General features: G+C 39.8%; 1 protein-coding gene across 2 annotated transcripts in view; it reads left to right on the top strand.

Annotated features, from left to right (window-relative positions):
• Nucleotides 1-450: 450 nt before the first annotated feature.
• Nucleotides 451-24,674, top strand: part of LOC148870223 (Tetratricopeptide repeat (TPR)-like superfamily protein) — a 30,549-nt gene continuing 6,325 nt past the window's right edge. For both annotated transcript variants that reach the window (XM_088969727.1, XM_088969726.1), the window contains exons 1-6: nucleotides 451-2,424; nucleotides 2,884-2,971; nucleotides 11,182-11,386; nucleotides 12,661-12,768; nucleotides 23,447-23,611; nucleotides 23,786-24,373. In XM_088969727.1, coding sequence (XP_088825853.1) covers nucleotides 1,872-2,424; nucleotides 2,884-2,971; nucleotides 11,182-11,386; nucleotides 12,661-12,768; nucleotides 23,447-23,611; nucleotides 23,786-24,373 — 1,707 coding nt within the window. In that variant the 5' untranslated portion in view covers nucleotides 451-1,871. The remainder of the gene's footprint in view (nucleotides 2,425-2,883; nucleotides 2,972-11,181; nucleotides 11,387-12,660; nucleotides 12,769-23,446; nucleotides 23,612-23,785; nucleotides 24,374-24,674) is intronic.

Here is a 24,674-nt window from a genome sequence, read left to right as displayed (position 1 = left end):
CCTCATCAAGGGTCCATGGCTAGTCACCTTCGTCAGAAACCCTAAGATCGTAGGTTCGGGTAACCTTCGTTAGGAACCCTAAGATTGTAGGATCGGGGTATGTGGAACCTTGTCGGTGGGGATTTGACTTGACCCAACTCTGGGTATGGGCTAGGGATAGCGACGATGATGGATTCGCCCCACCGTGTGGGGCCATAAAAAAAATAATGATGATGAAAGGGGAGCAAATGGTTGGTGTGAGAAACTCCAAAAAAAAGAAAAAAAAAATTCCAATTATTTCAAACAATTGTTTAGTCCTTTGCTTGAATTCAGTTGAAATTTTATGTACTATAGTATTGAAGTTGTAAGTTGAAGTACTTTTGGGATGGGGCCATTTCAAAGTAAATTGCAATTAAATTAATTTTCTATTTTTTAACTTTTTATCGAATGGAAAATTGCATTTGACAAGAAGAGAGGCAACGAAACTGCTGCCTCCGACGACGCAGGCCGTCCTTTTTAACAGTGTCTCCAGTTGCGTGGCCCTGTTTCTACAATGGACACAACATCTGCAGCGGCAACAGTAGCAACGTTCAAAATCGTTAGGGTCCTTGCTTCTTCTACCACTCGACAAACAGCGAAGCCAGCAACTTTGATTCCTCCAGGGGCCTCCACCAGACCAGGTATGCTCGCTCTCTATGCATGCGGCATCACCGACACTGGTATTGTGTTTCTTCGCCACAAGTGCCCAAGTCCTATATCTAGAAATGGTTTTTCCTCTCTCACTCGTTGGTCAACAAAACCAGACATTGGCAGCGATAACACAACTGACAGGAACCCAACTGTCGATACAGGTTCCACTTCGACTATCCAACAACCCTTGACCACACAAATCCAAACACCTACTTCCTCTTCATCTTCTACTGGGTTGGTGTTTGATTTGGGTTCTAACAGCTACTGGGACAGCCGCGAGGTTGGACCTCCTGTCGTGAAAAGATATCTCAGTGACGATGCAAAGCGGTGGTATAGAGAACTTGCCGATCTCCCTTTCTCTCCCCTTTCTCTCCTCCCTTATAGCCGCCAGAAGAGCAACCCCTCCTCCTCCACTTCCACCGCCGCCTCCGTCTTCAAACCTATCACCGACTTCCACCGCAGCAATTGATTGCAGCGGCGGATTCGAACTCAGCGGCAGCGAATCCACCACCAGCCTCTCTCCATCTCTCTCCATCTTTTACTATTCATTTTCTTTTTATATTTATGCTCCTTCCCACAGTTGCCGCGCCCTATGTCACTGCCGAACCAGTTGTTGCCCCCCTCTGTACTTCCGCCGAATCAGTCGCTACCCCCAGCCCAGTTCATCTCCATCATCTTTGCCCATTCTTTCATCAGTCCAATGGACAATAGAACAGGACTCTGTAGAATCTGCAGCATTTGGGTTTTGGAGCACTCCCTATAGAGGAAGAAGAGACATCGGGGGAGAGAGAGGGAGAAAGAGAGAAATGTGGATTTGCTGTTCGTGTATCGTGAGTTGGGGAAGATTAATGTGTTTTTCCCAATTGTCTACGGTGGTACGGGGATTGCAATGACAGAATACAGGAGGTCTTTATCACGGTTATAGTACGAGGGCCCTTTGTCGCAAAACAAAATACAGGAGGTCTTTATCACAGACTCCATAGTACATGGGGTCTTTGTAATTTACTTTTTTTTTTTTTCGTTGATTGCGTGGCAAAGTAATTCAACATCGACAGTTTAACAGTCCAACCGTCGAAACCAACCTAACCCAAACCTCAACAAAAAAAGACCCGCCTTTCAAATTCAATCCCGAGTTCTTTACCCGAAACTCGAAAGCTGTATAAAAAGCCAGAATTCTCACCAGAAGAAACGGTTGGCCAAGAATGAAAGAGCTGGTTATCATTGGCTCTTCCATGCTTCTCCCTCCAAGTCCAAGCCCAACTCCCCACCATTCCACCAAGCAAAAGCACTCGTCACTGAGTCCCACCAGACCATCTCCCGCCAAATTATCATGCTCATCCGTCGACTCCACCGCCGCCCCTCGTCCACCTCTGCTCACGAATGTCCGTCAGGATCTGACGCCACGCCATCGGAACCGCTTGAAATACTATGCCAACCTCGCCTCGAAGCTCGCCGAGGATGGCAAGCTCGAAGATTTCTTGATGATCGCCGAGACCGTTTTGGTTTCTGGAACACCACATTGGCAGTTTGTTGCTTCACTGAGTGTGAAACTTGTATCTGCGGGGGTTTCAGGTTTTCTTCGTGATGGCAAGAGACAGACTTTCATTGATTTTTTCTATAGGGTCGATAAGCTAGGGCTTCGCCCATCGGCTCTGATCGACGGTTCGGGAAGGAAGCTTCTTGCACGAGAATGTCGCCGGCTTGCAGATGATGGTAAATTGGAGGATGTTGTTGGTTTGATGGAAATTCTTTCAGGTAATAAACTAAGATGAGTTCCTACCGATGTTTTTCTGGTTGGAAATTATTAACAAGGTCAGTTCCGTGGCGGTAGTTTCTGAGGTCATTTTATAGTTAAGTTTTTTGTAAGTAGTGCTTAGTGTGCGATAAATATGGATAGTTTTACATTGTGTTATTTCTTTCACCAATACTTTAAGTACAAATTAAAGTACAATAGGTTGGACTTTGTTCTTCCAAATAGTTCTAAACAATAATAGTATATAGAGAACAGAGATGATACATTCAACTTCACATTTCTAGAGTAGGTAATCAGTGTTGCCCAGGCTCCAAGTAGCTGATGCTTTAAGTATAAACTTACAATTTGTTTTACTATGCTGTGTATATATAAGATGTGATTTTTTTTAAATGTTAAAAATTGGACATTATTTGGTTCTACATATTTTGTGATGGGTGATGGATATTCTTCTACTGATATAGGTTTTGGATTTTCTATTAAAGAATTTGTGGACCCATTTAGAATTGTAAATATGTGTGTTGAGAGGCATGACCCAGACATGGCCATAAGGTATGATCCATACTTTGTACCTCTCCTTAAATCAGTCTTTGGAAAATTTTCTTGTAATATCTTTCCTCTAAGAGCATCTGTTTATCTCTTTTTTAGTTTTTTAAATTTTGTTTACATTGCTTAGTGTATTTTATTACTATTTCCTTTTCTTTCCTTTTTGGAGGTCTTTTAGTATTTATCAATTTATAACAAATGGCCATGACCATGATCAACAACTTATTCATCAATTCAGTTAATTCCTTATCATTTTCAATTACTGGCTAGAGAGGGCAGGGCATGGAGAAGGTGATGATATAAAGCTGGATGATAATGTAGAATTACTTTGATCATCATCATTCTCAAAGCCTAGTCTCTTCAAGGGAAACCAAAGGAAAACTTCCTACATGCTAAACCAAGCAACTCCAAGAGTTTTAAGAGGAAACAAGGCAAAAACTCACTTAATAGTTTATCTAATTTAAGTGGATTTTTTTTGAATGATCTCAATGATCTTTTACGTAAATTGGCAATAACTTACTTGAGTTATGTCTGAATCATGTGATCTTGGGCTTAACCAGATAGATAATTGAACAATCTTTCTAATTATACTGGCTTTGAACAAACCAACTTTTGACACATCATCTTTATGCCCATAGTGATGGACTTCAAATAGTTTTTTTTCCCTTTAGAGTGAGACCATCCAAGTAGCTGTGACTTAAAATATTAGATAATTTGCATCTCATGTGGAGAAGACATGACATAGGATATGTGTAGAAATAAAGAATAAATAGGAATATGCAAAGGATGCAGAAAAAGGAAAAGCTAAAGAAAATAGGAATTTTGGAGAGGCATTTTTTTTCTAATTTGATTTTTTAGTCTTTAACTTTTTTTCTCGTTTGTTAACCAAAATCCCTGAATCTCACCAAAGCTTTGTTTTTAAGCCTTGTTGAAAACTAGTACAGACCAACATTTTGAACTTTGGTTGAGTGGATAAGAAGCAGTATTAGGAGGCATAACATTTGGAATGAGTACCTGAGGAAACTTAGAAGTTGCACCAATTTGGTAGAACATGAGTATCATTGTTTAAGATGGTTTGGTGATGTGAAATGAAGATCAACAAAGAGGCTAGTCAGGATGAACAACAATTTGCAAGTTGAAGGTGCTAAAATGAAAGGGAAAGGCAGAAAAGGAACCTAGGTACAGATCTGGAAAAATGACTTGATAATTTGTTCTCTAGCAGATGATATGCATTTTTAGAGCAGAATGAGAAATATTCATGCAGTTGAGCTCACTTAAGTGGGACAATGTGGATGATGATGGTGGTGTGATTTCTTTCATGCAACAATACGTAGCTCAACAACCTTTTCTTTTTGGCATGCTTCCTGAACTTGCCATTGATATGCTAAGTAAGAGGAATTTCTCTTCTGTGTCCATTTCTAGAAAAGTGAGTTTCTGTATTCAGAGTCACTGTTTTGAGCTGTCAACATTTTAAGAATGCTATTTTATTTTCCCTTTCTCTTTAAAAATATGCACTTGGAGAGATTCCTCAACAATAGCATGAGTAGAAAAGGGTCACCATACATTTATGGTCATGTTTTCCATATGTTTTTTATCAATAGCTGTTATGAGTTTTATTAATATGAATTATGCAGTGTGCATCAGTACAGTATCGGCACCCCAAAGAGGCATCTAGCCTCAATTAACTACCTCTAGGATATTCAATTACCTCACATCTGATTTCTCAATGCTCCTCCTTATTTTTCCAGACCATTTAAGCAGATTGAGGTACCTATCAATAATTTAAAGGTGTGGGGGGGGCACACCTCCAGGTGAGGGCCTTGAGGTGCTCCAAAATGCCTTGAGGCACATGCCAGGGGCACTGATGAGGTGTACACCTTAGGTGCATGAGGAGTAATAACCTGAGGCGTACATCTCAAATGCCTTTTGCATGAGGTGTGCAAGAGTCATATGCCTCATGCATGCCTCATATGTAAAGAAAGAAAGAAAAGAAAAGAAAAGAAAAAAAGGAAAGGAAAGGAAGAAAGGGAAGACCCCCCTTCAGCTAGTGTTATGCATTTTCATTCTAATTAATATAAAACATTTTCCATAGAAATGAAAAAAAAAAAAGAGATCCCCTTCCTCTTCCTCCTCTTTAGGACGCTTATGCCTCTTACGTTTTGAACTACACCTCACGCTTCCAGGTAGTGGAACACCTCATGTCACATTTCCACATTTTAAAACACTAGTATCCATTCAACACTTGTTCTCAATTCCTTCATTAGCTCTTTTGTCTCCCTGATTGGATGTTTGTACTTACTTCCCAAGTTCCAAGAACCCGCCTGATTTTTCTTCAGCTACCCTGTTGTAGCACATGAATCTCCTTTAATAATAAGGTTCGTATGGTTTGGGGACTCTATCCTTCTTAGTCCTTGCAACACAACCCATGCCTTGGTTGAGTCACCAATCCCAACACCATCAGAACATAAAGTTAGTATATTTCCTTCCAATTATCTAAGAACTCTCAAATATCAGAAGGGCCTGGATTCCCTAGGCTGCAACCATCAAAGTTCTTTGTAAGTTGTTATCTAGAGGAGAAGAAGGAAGAGAGAGAGAGAGAGAGAGAGAGAGAGAGAGAGAGAGAGAGAGAGAGAGCAAAAGTATGGAGTCTTAGAAAGTTGTTGGCGGCGCGAGATTTGTTGTTATTTATACTAGGGCGACAACTTAAAATAAAACAGGCTGAAAGGACCAAAGTACCCCTGCGGTACTAAACATACAAAATAACAGCATTTCAGCACTCCCCCTCAAGTTGGGACATAGATATCAATCATGCCCAACTTGTCACATAAATCATAATGTCGCAAGTGATGTAACCCCTTTGTGAAGATGTTTGCATGTTGGTCTTCAGAACTGACATAGGGAGTACACACTTCCCCTATGACAACATTTTCTTTGATGAAATGTTTGTCAATTTCGATATGCTTAGCTCTATCATGCAGCACAGGATTAGCAACGATGTTTATGGCTGCTTTGTTATCACAATAAAGAGTCATAGGCCCATCAACTGGAAAGCCCAACTCACTCAACAAATTCTTTAACCAGATAATTTTTGCCACTCCATGAGACATTGCCCGATATTCAGCTTCAGCACTAGACCTAGCTACCACATTCTGCTTTTTGCTTCTCCAGGTAACTAGGTTCCCTCCTATAAAGGTACAATAGCCACTAGTTGACTTCCGGTCATTCAAGGATCCTGCCCAATCAGCATCAGTATACACTTCAACTTTCAAATGCCCGTGCTTTTGAAACAACAAACCTGCACCTGGGAACTTCTTAAGATATTTGAGAACTCTTTCTGCTGCTTCAAGGTGGGTAGTCTTAGGGGCATGCATGAACTGGATAAGAACTCTCTTTGCATAAGTAATGTCTAGTTGAGTCATAGAAAAATATAGCAGTCTTCCTACAAGTCTCTGAAACTGTTTCACATCTTCGACGGGTTCACCTTGACAGTCTCCTAACTTGTGGTTAGGATCAATAGGGGAATCAACGAGCTTCACTCCCAATTTTCATGTATCCTGGAGTAGATCTAGGACCTACTTTCTTTGGGAAATGAAGATACCCTTTTTTGAGCGGGCCACTTCAATCCCAAGGAAGTACCTTAGGGGACCTAGATCCTTCACTTCAAACCGGGTAGCAAGGAAGCTTTTCAACTTTTGAATTTCATCATTCCAATCACTAGTGATAACTATATCATCAACATATACTATCAGTGCTGCAATCCTTCCTTCCCCTCTTTTTACAAATAGTGTATGATCAAATTGACACTGCTTGTATCCTTTTTGCTGAACTGCTACATGGAATCTATTGAACCAGGCTCTCGGTGATTGTTTTAGGCCATATAATGATTTTTTTTAACTTGCACGCTTTTTGTTCCTTATCTTGAGCTCGGAAACCAGGAGGTTGCACCATGTATACTTCCTCTTCAAGGTCACCATTCAAGAATGCATTCTTGATATCAAGTTGATGAAGCTCCCAGTCAAGATTAGCAATTAAGGAGAAAAAAACTCTAATGGAGTTCATCTTAGCAACAAGTGCAAAAGTTTCTGCATAATCCACTCTATACACTTGTGTAAACCCCTTTGCTACTAGACGAGCTTTATACTATTCCACTGTGCTATCAGCCTTATGTTTTACTGTGAAAACCCATTTACACCCAACTGGTTCCTTCCCCTCAAGAAGATCTACAAATTCCCATGTACTATTCTTATGTAAAGCATTAATCTCCTCCATAGCATCTGTCCATTCAGGTGTCAAAAGAACTTTTGCCACATTCTTAGGAATAGGAACACTATCAATGGAAGAGAGAAAGGCCTGAAAGGACGATGAAATGTTCTCATAGGAAACAAAGTGGGACATGGGGTGTTTAGTGGTACAAGACCTAACACCTTTCCGATGAGCAATAGGAAGGTTAAGGCCATCAGCAATAGAGGTATTAGAGTCAGGAACATTAATGGGAACCAAGGTACCTGGTTGGGAAGGATCCACCCCCGAAGAGTTTGATGGTATTGGTGCTACAGCTTCTAAATGCTCCACAACTCTTGAACTTGGCTAGCCTTTGTGGCATCGAAAGAAAACACGAAAGGGAGGAGGATCAGGAATAGGGGGCAGTTGAACTAGTTTCTACTCATTTCTATACTCTCCCTGAGGAGAAACAGGGAAGAAAAGCTCACTCTCAAAGAAAGAACATCCATAAAAACATAATATCTCTGGGAGACGGGATCAAAACATTGGTACCCCTTTTGAGTGAGGGAATACCACAAGAAGATGCAAGGAATAGCACGGGGATCTTATTTTCCATGGGTGGGAGCCAGATTTTGAACAAAGCAACGACAACCAAACACACGAGGAGGAAATGATAGAAGAGGAGCTTTGGGAAAAAGAAGCTGATATGGGGCTTTACACTCTAACCAGCGAGAGGGCATATGGTTAATGAGATATGTAGCACAAAGGACTGCCTCAAGCCAAAAACGTTTTGGGACATTCATATGCATGAGTAAACCCCTAGCCACTTCAAGAAGGTGTCAGTTCTTTCTTTCAGCAACACCATTTTGTTGTGGTGTTTGAGCATAGGAGCTACGGTGAAGTGATCCATGCAAAGCAAAGAATTCCATGAGATCATTATGAAAATATTCTTTTACGTTATCGGATTGGAAAATTTGGATCTCAGTTTGAAATTGGGAAGATCACTTGGTGGAAATCTTGGATAATTTTGGGGTATAACAGCCATAGGGAAGGGTAAATCTGTTCCCCCACTTGTTCCATTCTGCATTGAGGAGACTCTAGATATGGCAGAGTCTTCACCACTCATAATCACAACTTCAGGTTACACTTCAACTGAACACAAGGAAGGCCAAAAAGAAGCAGCCAAACACCCAAAAAAAGATATTTTGCACTAGAGAATTAGAGACAACCACTCCCCTCCTTTCCCTTCTTTTAAAACTCAGTTCTTCAACCAAAATTAGCTGATGTTACCGAACTCACAGGTCATCACTGGCCTACCATAAATCAGGTATGGCTGCTGTAGCAGCATATACAGGTCCTCTCTTGACCTACAAGTCAATTCTGGCTGCTGTTGCAGCATATACAGGTCATCCCCTGACCTACAAGTTCACCAAAAAGCTGTTGTCTCAGCATGTAAAGGTCATTACTGACCTACAGTCTGTTACAGGGATCGGCCGATCCCACAAAAAAGGAAAGTAGAGGGACTGCTCGCCTCACATTAACAGTTTGAACCTATTACAGGTTCTGTTCTGGCACACGTCCAGAAAAAATTAAAAAAAAAAGAGAAGGGAGAGAGAGTACTTCAGTCCGATCTGAATCTAGATCTGGATCTGGATCTGGCGAATGGAGAAGACAGGGAAGGTGTGCTCGATCTCTTCTTTCGGACCTAACAGTCCCACTCTGATACCATGTTATCCAGAGGAGAAGGAAGAGAGAGAGAGAGAGAGAGAGAGAGAGAGAGAAGAGAGAAGAGAGACAAAAGTTTGGAGTCTCAGAAAGCTGCTGGCGGCACCAGCTTTGTTGTTATTTATACTAGGGTGACACAACTTAAAATAAGACAGGCTGAAAGGACTAAAGTACCCCTGTGGTACTAAACATACAAAATAACAGCATTTCAACATAAGTCTTGGAGGTCCCAAGTTACTGTTGGAGGCACTCTAAATAATGATGAATCATCACCTGTTTCCAACTTCTAATGATGTCATCAGTTGTAAATGGGTTAAACATCTCCGTAGTCTTGACCCTATGTGCAACCTTTTTTCTTGATAAGTAACATGGTGTGCAAATTTGGTAGATACACTTTCAATGATGTCCTCTATATACCTGGACTTGTCTTTGAAAATCCTTGCACATCTTTCTTTCCATACACACCACAACACTTCAATTCATGCATCTACAAAACCTTGTACTTCTTCCTTAAAGGGGAGAAGAAAGAGGAAACACAAAGTTATAGGAACTAAACAGACTTTCCAAATCACTTGGAGGAGTCCACCTGCACCAAAATAGAGAAAAGAAAACTTTCAGATAGAAAAAACAAAGTTATGGGAGGTTAACAGGTTGAAAGTATTTTTATCATTTGCTTTGCACAAGAGGCAAAGATAGGGTAAAAGCAAGGTTTGAAATCTTGATACAATTTGCCCGATACAGGGTGTATTGTATTGTATCTTTGGGATTCCAATATACCTATAGTAGAAGTTCAGGACTGTTATCAGTCTTGAACCCTAATTGATTTCAGGTTCGAAAATAAGAAGAAAGATAAAGAGAAAAGAGGAGGAAGAGGGAGGAGAAGCAGTAGAACACAAGAGCTGAAAAGGAGGAGCAGAAGCTTCATGTTCTGCCGCCGCCACTTTAATTAATATTTATAGGTTATGCTCATTGCATGGAAATGACAGATCTGCCCTTAGTCTTTACATAACAAATAGAGCAGAAATAAGACTGAAATAAATAACAACTGAAACAACTAAATGACCAATAGCTAACCCTAGGAAGACTAGAACACCTTCCACCCTACGAACACAGTGGGACCGTAGCTGTGGGGCCCACATCAGTGTTCTCTACACCTATTTAAAGGTGTTTTCAGGAACCTGTTCTATTTATTGACTAAACAATAGAAAAACTGATATTTTGAAAAGCAAAACTAAAAAAATAAAAATTTGAGGTAAAAAGTATAAATACACTCCTTCCAGTTATTGGGGTGTATCGGTATTTTGAATGTTGGGTGAAATACTAGAAGAGTCTTCTCCTTTGAAGATTATCACCGGTATTAATTTTATTATAAAAAATTCTCCTAGCTGAAAGCTATAACATTTGGCTGCACTGATCCTTTCCATATGGCACTCACAGGATGCACAAGGGTAGGGATAGGGTTTCTGGCTGGAGAAGCAAAGAAAGAGTCACAATAGAATGATCACGAGGAATTTAGGGTACAAATCCTGGTGTTAGGGTTAGTAGGTTCTGTGGAAACACCATCCAAAGAGTCAAGTAGTGCTAGAACATCCGGAGTCTTGAAGTTCCTTAAGTATCTCCTTAACGTCATATTCCAAGCCAACCCATGAGCAGAAAATGAAACACAGTGAGAGACCAGGCTGCCTTTATGAGCAAAAAAGGAATAACTAGAGGGGGTGTTTGGTAATGGCTGACATGGTTGAACTGAATGACATCGTATCTTTTACTGTATAAAATAATTAAATAATAAAATATTTGACAGTACAGTGATCAATCCAATTTCAGCCATAAAACAAGAAATCATTCAGATCATTCAGTTCATCCACTTCAGTTACTTTCATTCTTTCTTTCTTTTGAGAATGGTAAGGTAAAAATTTATTACTGTTAGGCAAAAATGGGGAAAGCTTGGCTGTTTGGAGCATTTGTGTATGGCACGTTACCCCACTCAGTCCCTTGCTTGTATTGGGGGGAAATATTCTTTTACCACTAACCCATGGTAACGTGTCATGGGTAAATTGGATTGATCATGTTACCCAAAAAAAAATGTGCAGGAAGCTTTCAAACAGTCCAGTCTGTTTTTTCCAAACAGCCAAGCTTTCCTGGCAAAAACAGCCCAAAAAGCATGGATCAATCTCTGTGATTTTCTATACTGTGAGTCTGTACAGCATACACAGATCTTTTGTGACTTCAGCTGTTATTAAATGGCCTTAATGCTTCTTCTGGTTCTGTAGGTATGCATGTATTGTTCCACATGCACATGTTATATTCAGTTATGCAATTCATGAATTTGGGAAGAAACGGGACTTGATGTCTGCTTTGAATGTGTTTGATGCATCCAAGTGCAACTCAAATGGTCCAAACATGTATACTTGGCGTGCTATGATTGATGCTTGCGGTCATTGTGGTGACTACTTGAAATCTAGATACATTTATGAGGTAATGATCTTCAAAAATCTCTTCAGAGAGTTCTTGTTTGCAGTTGTACATCCTCTCATGCACCCTGTTTCTTTTCTTAATGAAATTGATTACTTTCTTCAGAATAAAATTTTGGAGGGCCTAAAGGTTATTTACTTTGTTTCTCACGTACACTGTTAATGAAGTATTAACACTTTTTCCAGATGGTTTTCAACCTTGCATAAACATTGTTTGTACAAAGTATTATATAAATATTCTTATCAAATTTGATGCTTTATGCAACTTGTAACATTAAACTTTTGCCTCTGCACTTCTGCATGCATTTATGTTGGGATGCTTGAAAATTAAAGCTGAGGTAGGTCTATATGAAATTGGCATGATAAAGGTTTCCCTTCTGGGCAGTAAGACCTAGGTGTGATCTTGTGTTTTGCAAGCTATAAATGTATGTGTTTATCATTGTATATATAATTGTAAAGAAAAAAAATGTGACAAGTGATTCTTCTTCTTCTTGCATGTTTGTTGCAATATTGTGGGTTAATAGGAAAAAAGTTGTTGCTGGACTGGTAGTGAACCAGGTGCTGTCTCCAGGTTTATATTAGCTTTAGAGGCTGAAATTGCAACAGCAGATTGCTGTAAACAAATTGTTCCTGTGGAAGCAAAAAGTAGGAGTTAAAATGAAAGGAGAAATATAATGGGTTGAGATTGGACTGCTACAGGAACAAAGAATTGTTACAGTAGTCTACAAAGTGTCAAAACCAGGTTATTGGATCTTGTTGAATCGTTCATATGGGAAAAAAGGTTCACTTCAGAATAGGGAAACAATAAAGTTCCTAAGAGATTTAAGGTTGAAAATATGGAATTGATTGACTAGAATGAGAAACTATGTCAGCAGAATTCTGTAACAGCAATAAAGATGTAACAGAATTAGAAACAGAGCAATGGAAAAATAAGGGTATTTGGAGTTGGCAACATAGTTTTCTCTAGGAGTCAGTACCTTTATGTGCTTGGAGTCATCACCAAACACAATATTAATGAAAAGCTCTTTATTCATTCATTTGGTCCTTGATTTTCAAAAGACCATTGTAATCAGGTATTTAGAGTTTATGTTCTATCTTTCTTGAAATTTATTAAACATATACTTCTTGATCATTCAAATTATACACAGGATACTTTTGGATACAATTTGTTTCCCCTCCAAAAATCTTTTTGTGTTAAAACTTTCTTAATTGTAAGTTCCTACGCATTCAAGCTGCAATAAGATCTTTCCCTTTCTCTTCATCTGGATTTTATTGCAGGAGTTGCTCACTCAGAAGGTCACCCCAAATATATACGTTTTCAATAGTATCATGAATGTGAATGCCAAGGACTTGAGTTTCACCTTGCATGTCTACAAGCAAATGCAAGTAATGCTATCTCCTTTTTAATGTTTTATTGATGTTTACTCTTTGTTCCTTGTAGTTAATGTATTTTATATTTGTTCTTACTAGAATATTTTCTTTTTGCACAAAGTTGTTCACTGAAATGATCTTCATATCATTTACTTGATTAAAACAAAAACATGATAGAACTGTTAACAGATACTGTGCCATATATTATGTTGAGAATCTCTCCCAGTTTAAAAAAAAAGTTACTCTCCAGTCATGCTCTTATTAGTTTCTTTCCCACATAAATAATTCATCATTGATTGACATGCAACCTTGATTCCTTTAACCCTCTATGAATTTTAAGTAAAGTAGTAGATTTGGTAATGGAAGTTGTGAATTTGTATAAAATACAGGGTCTCCACCAACATTTTGAGTTTTAAACCTCAGAAAGATCAGGATTTTTACACTGTAAAAGAAAAAGCTGGCCTGGACCAGCATTCATGGCATAAAGGTAGGCATGTACTTCTGTCTTAGGCAGACTTAGGTGCCAAGTTCTAAACCACCTTTTACTCAAGAAATAGAATAATTCGTTGTTCTTACTAATCTTGGAATCTTTGTGGAAGTCATTTTGTTGATTGAATACTCCTTGGCACCTTTTCATCAAACTTATAGTGATAATCATGAAAGCAACAAGTTAACAGAAATCAGGAGAAAAAAGGGTTATTATAAAAAGAAAATAATGACAAAATTAGTTGAAAAAAAAAAGAGAGAGAAGTATGTTGCAAATATTCCAGTTGTACTTGATAAATATCAGGCTTTTAATTTTTTCATATCTCCATTTAACTACATTACAGGCTTTGTCCAAGAGTGAAAGATTTGTTACCCCAACCTCTGGGACTGATCAGGTTGTATTAGGGGTGTAGAGAACACTGATGTGGGCCCCACTGCAGTGGTCCCCACTGTGTTCGTAGGACAGCAGTGTAGTTATTTGTTTCAGTTATAGTAGTGTCAGTTTGAGTCAGTTTGTTATTTCAGTTGTTATTTATTTCAGTTTTTATTTACTTTATTTATTATGTAAGTACCAAGGGCAGATGTGTCCTTTCCATTATGTACTAAACATAAACCTATAAATATTAAGAGAGTGGCAGCGGCAGATCTGTTAGAATCTGTCCCTCCTTTCAACGACTTTTGTTATCTTGCTTCTCTTCTATTCTCTCTCCTTTCTCTCACTTTCTCTTTTGTTTTGCAAACCTAAAACCTTTTAGGATTCAAGACTGATTACAGTTTTGATCTTCTACTAGGGGTACAAGTTGGGTACCTGGTTTGAAGAAGCCCATTCAAATTGTGACACGTCCTCAACCTGACTCCACCCAAGTTGCACCCATAGGTCGTATTCAGTTGTATGGCTGATTAAAGATAACCTAAGATCATCAAAGATGATTGAAAACTGAAAAGGTACTTTCTCCAGAGGGTCTAATAACAGCTAGGGTTTGAAGCTTTCCCCGAATGAAAACTAAAGTGGGGATTGAACCTTGAAGTTAATTCATGATCGGAGGGAATATATTTCTAATGGATATAGGGAAAACCATCCTTGCACATGGAATTAGAGTCCATGCCACGAAAACACCTACCCTCTGGTTCTAAACTTGAGCAGCAGCTCATGCTTGTATTTCCCATATTTTTTCTATATACACATACATGCCCATGTTCACAAGTCACAAAACATTAGACACTCTTTCTAATAGTATATGTACTCTGGGTTCCCTTAGAATAGGATGCTAAAACATTGAATATAGATTCGAATGCTTGTTATTTCTTTGGCCACTATTTTGGGATTCTGATTTTTTTCTAAGGTTTGTACTTCTTTTGTTGCCATTGTTTTGGTCTTTGGATTCCATTTGAATTAGTGTCTAATTAATTTCAGTTAGATATTTTTAGGCCCAATTTTGTTTCTCTTCATTGTTAGTTATGTTTTCGTCATTCATTCAGATTCTGTTTTTCTTCTTTCCTTGCATATTTTCTTTTTATTTTTTAACACTTTTCCTCCGTGGTCTTATCTAGGAGTCTTATCTATCTCGTACATACACAAACACATATAGACCTGCACAATCACATTGTCTTTTCGAAAAAAGCCCTTAATAGAATGAGTTGATGCAGTGAAGTCGAATGAAGGGGGTAGCATAAAACTGTTTTGAATGCACAAGGTCAAGGCTTGTTATAGCTGAGTCACCCAGCCTGGATTTTTCAGTTTTGAAGGTCTCATCTTAATACTTTAATGCAAGATCATTGACATACCACCATATAATATCCTGGAAGAACTTGTACCACTAAATGCTATGCTAATCAACATAGGAAAAAACTTTAAGTTTGTCGTTCATTCTTGCATTTTCTCAAACCATGAACTAGATGTTTCCATGATTCTTGATGTTGTACCTTAAACAACCTTACATTCTGCAAGTTCTTTATTTTATTTTATTTTTTTGGTTGTCTTGGCCACTTCACAACCCTACTAGTGAAGGTTACTTTCTAGATACATTGGCCAGCAATTTGCTCTGGAAATGAGTTTGGATACAAGGTTTGGGTGTAGAATTTGGCTTAGGCCCGCCTGGGGCTAGGCTTGGGTTTGGATATGTAGAGTTAGTTAGCATGTTATTTATGTTGCTGTTAGCATGTTAGTAGTGTTAGAAAGTTAGTTATTTCAGTTATGTTAGCTGCTGTTTATTTGTGTTAACAGTAGGGGCAATATTGTAAGTTTACTATGCTTAAATATTAATATAAATAGCAACTGAGTGGGGCAACAATCATTAACTGATCCACACTCTTTTTTCTGAAATACCCTCTCCACGAATAGGATCTCGTCACGGGTCGGTCCACGGGGAAAAGCTTCTGTTTTCCCTTGTTCCTCCCCTTCCTAGCTGAACCTATCTTGGCGTCCTAGAGGGTGATTTGTCCAAGAGATCACCGAACTCTCCTTTTACTCTCTTTCTTGACTGGAAATTTGATATCTTTATTCAATAATTTCAGCTCATTAAATAGGAGATTACAAGAGGTAAGAGTCCTCCTTGTAGGAAGACTCCTTGATAACTAAACTGCTTACAGATAAGATAGATAAGACTAACTAAACTGCTTACAGATAAGATAGATAAGACTCCCTACTCAAGAAGGATAAAAACTCCCTAAGATAAATCAGACTATACTAATCCTTATTGGAACAGATAAGATAAGAGTAAGAAAGCAGATAAGATAAGGATAAGGTAAGATGCATTGTGGGTAGCTAGATAATCTGATGAGGGTCCCACGTTACTGCTGCTGCCGGCGGCGGTACTTCTTCCCCACGAATGCATCCATAACATTACTCCCCTCCTGGACTACGAGCTTGTCCTCAAGCTCGAAATCTGGATATGTGTCTTGGAGTTCAGTCAAGGGAATCCAGGATAGGTGGAATGATTTAGCCCCCCTGGATCGGGTTCCAATGAAGGGGGTTCATCCTCTTCGTCCTCTTGTTCCACCAGGAGGCAGAAAAATCTCTTGCACTTGTGCCCTGCTGAGTATAGTTCATCACAATTAAAACACTGTCCCCTCGCCCTACGTTCCGCCATCTCAGCCCTGGACAAGTGCTTAATAGGGGGTGCAACAACGCTGCTTCCCTCACTGGATGCTGATCTGGAATTGTGGCTCGTCTGTGATTTCCGTTCTTGGCTGGCTGCTGAAGATGGAGTCATTCCGAGTGGTTCCGGGGATGCCCATGCGGATGGAGGCCGCCCCATACTGAAGGTTCCGCGGCTGAGCTTCATCTTTCGTTCGAAGGCGCGAGCTAGATTCATGGTTGTAACCAGGTTGGGGGGGGGGTGTTGCATCTCCACATCCACCCTCAAGGGTTCTGCTAACCCTACGGTGAACATGTCTACCTGCTGGTCTGGTCGTACCGAAGCTTCTCTGGCAAGGAGGGTCTGGAATTGGCGCTGGTATTCAGCCACCATTCCCGTCTGTTTGAGGTTGATCAGTTCACCTAACTTGTTGCTCGTCAATGGGAGCCCAAACCTGAGGAGGCAGTAGGATTTGAATTGGGTCCAACTGAGCCCGGGTTCCTCCTGCTCCAATTTATAAAACCAAAGCTGCGCCTCCTCCGTCATGTGGAATGCGGCCAAGCTTACCTTGTCGTTGTCCCCTGTCCGTTGGTTGCGAAAGAACTGCTCGCATCTGTACAGCCATCCCAAAGGATCTTCCGACGCCGTTGTATGAAGGGAACTCCAGCTTGCTGTACTTGGGAACAACCGCGGCTACTGGGGCGACGACCTGCTATTCGCTGGACGACTCCGTCAAGTCTGGTCGGCGGCTGTTTGTGGTTTCAGCCCCTTCTGGCTTCCTCTCCTTGTTAGAGAAATGCGATTTCAGCAAGCGTCACAGCTCCCGGACATCGTCTTTGACCTCACGAACCTCCACGCTGGTTTCCACAAGCCTATGCTCCAGTTCGTGGACCCTGGATGATAGCTGCTCTAGATCTCCCATGACGGTTGGCTCTGATACCAAGTTGTTATGGGCCCGGGAATAGGATCTCGTCACGGGTCGGTCCACGGGGAAAAGCTCATGTTTTCCCTTGTTCCTCCCCTTCCTAGCTGAACCTATCTTGGCGTCCTAGAGGGTGATTTGTCCAAGAGATCACTGAACTCTCCTTTTACTCTCTTTCTTGACTGGAAATTTGATATCTTTATTCAATAATTTCAGCTCCTTAAATAGGAGATTACAAGAAGTAAGAGTCGTCCTTGTAGGAAGACTCCTTGATAACTAAATTGCTTACAGATAAGATGGATAAGACTCCTAGATAAGACTAACTAAATTGCTTACAGATAAGATAGATAAGAGTCCTAGATAAGACTCCCTACTCAAGAAGGATAAAAACTCCCTAAGATAAATCAGACTCTATACTAATCTTTATTGGAACAGATAAGATAAGAGTAAGAAAGCAGATAAGATAAGGTAAGATGAACTGTGGCTACCTAGATAATCTGATGAGGGTCCCAAGTTACTGCTACTGCCGGCGGTGGTACTTCTTCCCCACAAATGCGTCCATAACACTCTCTCTCTCTCTCTCTCTCTCTCTCTCTCACTTCTTTCCCTTCTATTTTCTGAACTTTCTCTTGTTGAATCCTCATCTACAGTAGGACTGATTACAGTCTCTACAGCACAAGTTGGTAATAGAGCCAACCTGGGGTTTCTCATATGAGTATGATCAGGTTGACTGAATGAGAACTTGCTAGGGTTGGAAGCTTTAGCAAGAATAGTTCATCGGCTGGTTCTTGGAGATCATTGATTGAGTGCAACAGCTTTTCAAGAAGTTGTAGAGCCTTGGAAAGGGTTTGATGATCAGGAAGAATCAGAGGGAAGGAAAGATTTTCAAGATTTGGGTTCAGCCAAGGATTGGAAGTGGCGGCCAGGCTGTTTTGGGTAAGTCTCAGTTTCTTTTTGAGATCAACAGCCACCAGAAGGTGGTTAGAGTGATCTGGAAGGTGCAGCTGGTTTTTCTCTTAATTTCTCTGGACTTTCTTTAGGTTTTTCTCAAACCTACGGTCAGTTCTAGTTGGTTAAACCCTAACATCCTGACTGTTATTGATTTCTGGGTAACAGTTAGGTCTGTTTTAGCATTCAGGTTGACTGATAATTACTTTTGAGAAATTGTTAGATCTGTTTCAAGATTTTTGGGTGTTTGCTAGACCTTTTTCAGCAGTCTAAGTTTGCTGTTAGCAATTTCTGGGTGATAATTACCTTTATTTCAGCATAAGAGGAAGTTTTTTTTATTTTTTGATAAATTCCTTGATAGAGATGACAAACACTGAGTTAAAGACCCAAGGGGAAGGTGTGTTGGGGATTGGAAACATGACTGAAAATAATTTTCAGATTACCACTGTCAAATTTGATGGATCAATTACTTGGAATGGGCTCAATCAGCTATGATGGCTATTGGGGGAAGAGGAAAATTAGGCTATGTGATGGGGGATGTAAAAAAACCAGCCAAGGAAGACCCATTATATGCCAAATGGGTTCTGGAGAACTATTTGGTCATGACTTGGCTGTGCAGTTCCATGCAGCCTCATATCAACCAAAATTATTTGTGGGCCAAAACTGCAAAGGAAATTTGGGACATCATGAGAGAAACTTATTCCTAGCCACTTAATGTTGTTAGGGCCTGTGAGCTGAAGTGTGAAGTCAATAATCTTAAGCAGGGAGAAAAACCGGTCTTAGTTTATTTTCCTACTTTGAAGTCTTTGTGGCATGAAATTGATCACCTAGAGACAATTGAGTGGGAAAGTTAGGAGGATGCACAAACATACAGAAAGCAGGTTGAAACCAATAGAGTTTTTGAATTCCTAGCTAGTTTGAATCCGGAATATGATATTGTGAGGCAACAACTTCTTACTAGGGAGAGTGTGACCTTGTCTTGTGCCTATTCCTTAGTGCACGGTGAAGAAAGTAGGAGAAAAGTTATGCTACAATATCAGCCTATGGAATCAGCCCTAGCAGGTAATGAAACCAAAGTTTGGGTGTGACAAGGAGAGGGATATGAGAAAAGAAGACAAGAGGGAAGTAATTTGTGATCATTGCAAGAAACCGAAGCACACAAGGGACACTTGTTGGAAGTTGTATCCACATCTAATTCCAGCAAAGCTCCGAAACAAAAAGGGGAATGCTAATGTGGCAATTACTACTAATGGTGTATCATCCTCGAGCACAAGAGCCACATCTCTAAACACTTTAGCCGTTGTTCGAGCTGCTCTAACTCAGCTGGAAGGTGAAGTTGGCACTTCAGCCTCCTCATCCCAGTTACCTGCTACAACATCAGCTATTACCACTTCCGCATCCGCTCACTCAGGTACAAGAGCTTCACATATCATGCTTCAGCCCCAGGTAACAATGGACCGTGTTGGGTTATAGATTCAGGTGCATCTAACCATATGATTGGATTATTCTCATTATTTACTACTTATTGCTTATCCTTTGGTAGAGACAAAGTGTCTATTGCCAATGGATCCCTTGTTCCCATCTCTGGCAAGAGAGACATTAGACTGTCTAATGCCATCTCCTTGTCCTTAGTTTTGCATGTTCCTAAACTTAGTACTAGCCTACTTTTAGTTAGTAGCATTACTAAAAATCAAAATTGCTCAATGATTTTATTTCCTAATCGGTGTGTTTTTCAAGATCTAGAGACAAGGAAGGTGATTGGGATTGGTCGTGAGACGAATGGAATCTATCTGCTTGGAGGGCATTCACATGGGGAAGATAAAGAAGTGGGGAGGTCATTAGTTTCTTAGTCTGTGAGTCAGGTTATGCTCTAGCATAATTGGTTAGGTCATTTGACATTCAGGTCTTTGAAGAGCTTATTTCCCAGTTTGTTTGAGTCAGTCCAAGTGTCTAGTTTAAAGTGTGAAAGTTGTGAACTTGCAAAGCATTGTAGAACAACCTATTCTTTGAGCAATAAAAGAAGTAGTATTCTTTTTGAAATTGTGCATACTTATGTTTGAGGACCATATCACATCACTGCCATGGGGGGTACAAATATTTCCTGCTATTTGTTGATGACTACATTTGTTTCTCATGGGTTTATTTTATGTGCTTTCGAGATGAGGTCCTTACCCTGGCTCAAATTTTCCATCAGATGGTTTTGACCCAATTTGGAGTCAAAATCAAAGTCTTCAGATCTGATAATGCCAAAGAATACTTTGCAAAACCATTGACTTCATACTTCCTTGACCATGTGGTTATCCATCAGAGAACTTGTCCTTGTACACCTCAACAAAATGGGGTTGCTGAGAGGAAAAATAGGCATATATTGGAGATGGCCATAAGTATTATGCTAAACTTCAATGTTCCACACGTTTATGGGGGGATTCTATCCACACTACTGCGTACCTCATCAACCAAGTTCCTTCACAGGCCATGGACATGAAAATTCCATTTAACCTATTATATCTCGATAAGGACATGTTTACTATTCCCCTTAAGACCTTTGGATGTACTTGCTTTGTTTAGATTCTTGGGCCTCATCTCTCTAAATTTGATCCTAAAGCCTTAGAATGTATTTTTCTTAGGTATGCACAAAATCAAAAAGGATATTGCTGCTATGAACATATTTATAGGAAACAATTTGTGTCTATGGATGTTACGTTCTTCGAGAATGTACCCTATTACCGTAGAGTTTCTTCTAAGGGGAAGAGTAGTGAAATGGGGTCATGTTCATAAAAAATTCCATTATTTGTCCCAACCACTGAAGGGGAGTGTAGTGAGGAGAGTTGTCAAAGATGTCGGGATTTGAGGGTGTATCACAAGTGGTGGAGGCAGGTTGATTTTGATCATTAGCAGTCCAGGCCAACTCCGATTTCCTTTACGGCTCCAAATCCAAGTACCACAGTTCCTTTATCTTCCACTACAAATGAGATACCTCCCATACCTTCCATTGTTGAGCCTTCTCTTCCTCCTTTCAATGATCTTGATATTCTAATTATAGCCTGTAAAGGAAAGCGTCGTTGTACCTCATCTACAACCCATTGTATTTCTTAGTTTCTATCTTATGATCATTTGTCCCCATCTTACAAGTCTTTTTTGGCCTCTATTGTTGTTATTCCCATTCCCAGAACAGTGCAGGAAGCCTTGTTAAGCACCTAAGTGGAAAGATGCAATAAAGGTAGAGGTGAATGCTCTTCTAAAGAACAATACATGGGAGTTAGTTAAGCAACCTAAAGGAAAGAAACTGATTGGGTGCAAATGGGTGTTTACAGTGAAACATAATGCTAATGGCTCTATTGAAAGATATAAAGCTAGATTAGTTGCCAAGGGGCTTACACAGACATATGGCATAAACTATTTGGAGACTTTTGCACCAGTGGCCAAGATGAATACTATCAAAGTTTTCCTGTCCCTTGCAAAAAATTTCTCATGGCCATTGTTTCAAATGGATGCCAAAAATGCCTTCCTTAATGGTGACTTGCAAGAGGAGGTATATATGAAGTTACCTCCTGGATTCTATAGTACAGAAGCAAGGAAGAAGGTCTGCCAGCTGAATAAAACCTTATATGGATTGAAACAATCTCCAAGAGCATGGTTTGGCAAATTTAGACAAGCCCTTGAAAATTTTGGCTATGTTATTGAGGTAGCACGGTCTAAATATGGGATTTTTGTTTCTCAAATGAAATATGTTCTCGACCTTTTGCAAGAAACTGGGAATCTAGGTGTTAAGCCTATTGACACACCTATTGAACAAAATCATAAGATAAGTGCAGAAGGGGGAGAACCCCTTGAAGACAATGTTAAGTTTCAACGATTGGTTGGGAAACTCCTTTATCTTTGCCTCACACAACCAGACATTTCTTATGCAGTTAGTATTATTAGTCAATATATGCCCCAGAACCACTCATCTTCTTGTAGTTGAGAAGATCCTTGCTTATCTAAAGAGATTCCAGGCAGAGGCATACTCTTCAAAGATAATGGTTACATGAAAATAGAAGTCTATATAGATGCTGATTGGGTTGGGAGTGTTGATGATAGGAAATCTTGTCTCTTGGAGAAGCAAGAGGCAAAATGTTGTTGCCCGTTCCAGTGTTGAATCTGAATACATGGCTATGGCGAATGGGGTGGCAGAAATATTATGGTTGAGATCCCTATTTGAGGAATTGGGCATTCCTTATGAGAGGCCCCTATTCTATACTGTGATAATCAGGCCGCTATTAACATCGCCCATAATTCAATTCAGCATGACAGAACTAAGCATATTGAAGTGGATCAACACTTTATCGAAGAGAATTGCCTCTCAAGAAGTGTGTCTTTCATATAGTGCCTTTGACTTGCAGCTTGCTGATCTTTTCACTAAAGTAGTGCCAAAGACCAAGTTGGAGACAGATATATGCAAGTTGGGAATGATTAATATCTACTCCCAACTTGAGGGGAAGTGTAGAGTTAGTTAGCATGTTATTTATGTTGCTGTTAGTCTGTTAGTAGTGTTAGAAAGTTAGTTATTTCAGTTATTTTAGCTGCTGTTTATTTGTGTTAACAGTAAGGGCGATATTGTAAGTATACTATGTTTTAAGTATTAATATAAATAGCAACTGAGTGGGGTGGCAATCATTAACTGACCCACACTCTTTTTTCTGAAATCTCCTCTCCACGATTTCTTTCTATTTTCTGAACTTTCTCTTGTTGAATCCTCATCTACAGTAGGACTGATTACAGTCTCTACAACACAAGTGGATATGTGCCTGGCATTGTGGGCTTGGACTTGCTATGGGTCATGTCTGATTGCTTGGCTCAGATGGACTTGGGGCCCATCTGTGGGCCCAATTGATTGGTCATATCATAGATGGTAAGTGAGTCTTGATTCCTGGCCCTATACCTGCTATTAATGGAAGTATTTATTCTTGAGTGGTGCTGCTACGCACCTATCCAAGGGTATCTACAATCGGTATTGCTGATATCTTGCTATCTCTAAGTATTTGGTGTTGACCATTGTAGTGATTTTTATTCTCCGTTTCTATAATATAACTCTTCAATTACTATATTAGAAAGAATTATCTAATGCATCATCATCATCATCATCATCCATGCCTTATCCCAGTCTCATATGGGGTCGGCTACATGAATCCTGTTTTGCTGATTGAGTATTAAATTAAACATGGTAATGTATGCTCAAGTGTCATCAAACATCACTGACCCTCTCCACCAATATTTGCAGAATTTAGGTGTCTCTGCAGATGTGACATCTTATAACATTCTCTTGAAAGCATGTTGCCTTGCTGAAAGAGTTGACTTGGCACAAAAAATCTATATTGAAATGGAGCATAAGGCATCAACAGGGGAACTGAAGTTGGATGTCTTCACATACAGCACTATTATTAAGGTGAAATTGAGTATTGATTGCCTCTCAATGACTCTTTGTATCTTTTAACAGCCTTAATGCTCCTACATATATTATCTGGAATTCTAGATCCTGTAATTCCTTATCTGGCTATTGAAAGTGGGGGTCCATTTACTCTTTTTTTTTCTCATTGACTAATTACTATTAAATTTTTAGGCCTTCGCAGATGCAAAAATGTGGCAAATGGCACTGAAAATCAAAGAAGACATGCTTAGCTCTGGTGTTACTCCTAATATGTTTACATGGTCATCATTGTTAAGTGCATGTGCCAATGTGGGTCTTGTAGAGAAAGCAGTTCAAGTATTTGAAGAGATGCTTCAGGCTGGTTGTGAACCTAATTCGCAAAGTTGCAATATCCTTCTTCATGCCTGTGTTGAGGCCTACCAGTATGACAGAGCTTTTCGAATGTTCCAGCTCTGGAAGGAAAGTGGAATCCAGAAGATTTTCCAGTCTAAAGAGAGTAGTGCGAGTACAGGCAACCTAGTCACTGAAGGTGCAGGTGAAAACTATAATATGCCTAGTGACATCTCTGATACGGAACACTTATGCATAGATAAGGTGGTTCCTTTTACACCCACAACTGCTACATATAATGTATTGATGAAGGCTTGTGGTACTGACTATTGTCGTGCAAAAGATTTGATGGATGAAATGAAGTTAGCAGGTCTTTCTCCCAATCACATAAGCTGGTCAATTTTGATTGATGTTTGTGGAAGGTCAGGAGATGTAGGAGGTGCTCTTCAGGTAAAATATAAATTAGATGTGTTCTTTTAACTTGCAATTAATGGTACCATGAAATTGTGCAGTTGGATGTATACCTCTTCATACCGTCAACCTTCAATATACTCTGTATTTACCGTTACTTTCTGTTAGTAAGGGGCTGATGACAACATTGGCAAAGTTAAAGTGACTGATATGTGATCCAAGGCTGGAGCTGTTATAGACTAGATTTAGTTCTCGGTGAATTAGGACCATTGAATACTGTGGAACAACCAAGATGTCAATTAGTATGCTGACATATTCCTAGAAGTGTTAGGTAGTTGAA

The sequence above is a fragment of the Nelumbo lutea genome, chromosome 2 (assembly GCF_056320005.1).
Source record: "Nelumbo lutea isolate HS-2025 chromosome 2, American lotus-T2T, whole genome shotgun sequence".
NCBI classification, from domain to species: Eukaryota; Viridiplantae; Streptophyta; class Magnoliopsida; order Proteales; family Nelumbonaceae; genus Nelumbo; species Nelumbo lutea.
The sequence above is the reverse complement of the archived record's forward strand: the minus strand, read 5'-3'. Positions and strand labels throughout refer to the sequence as shown.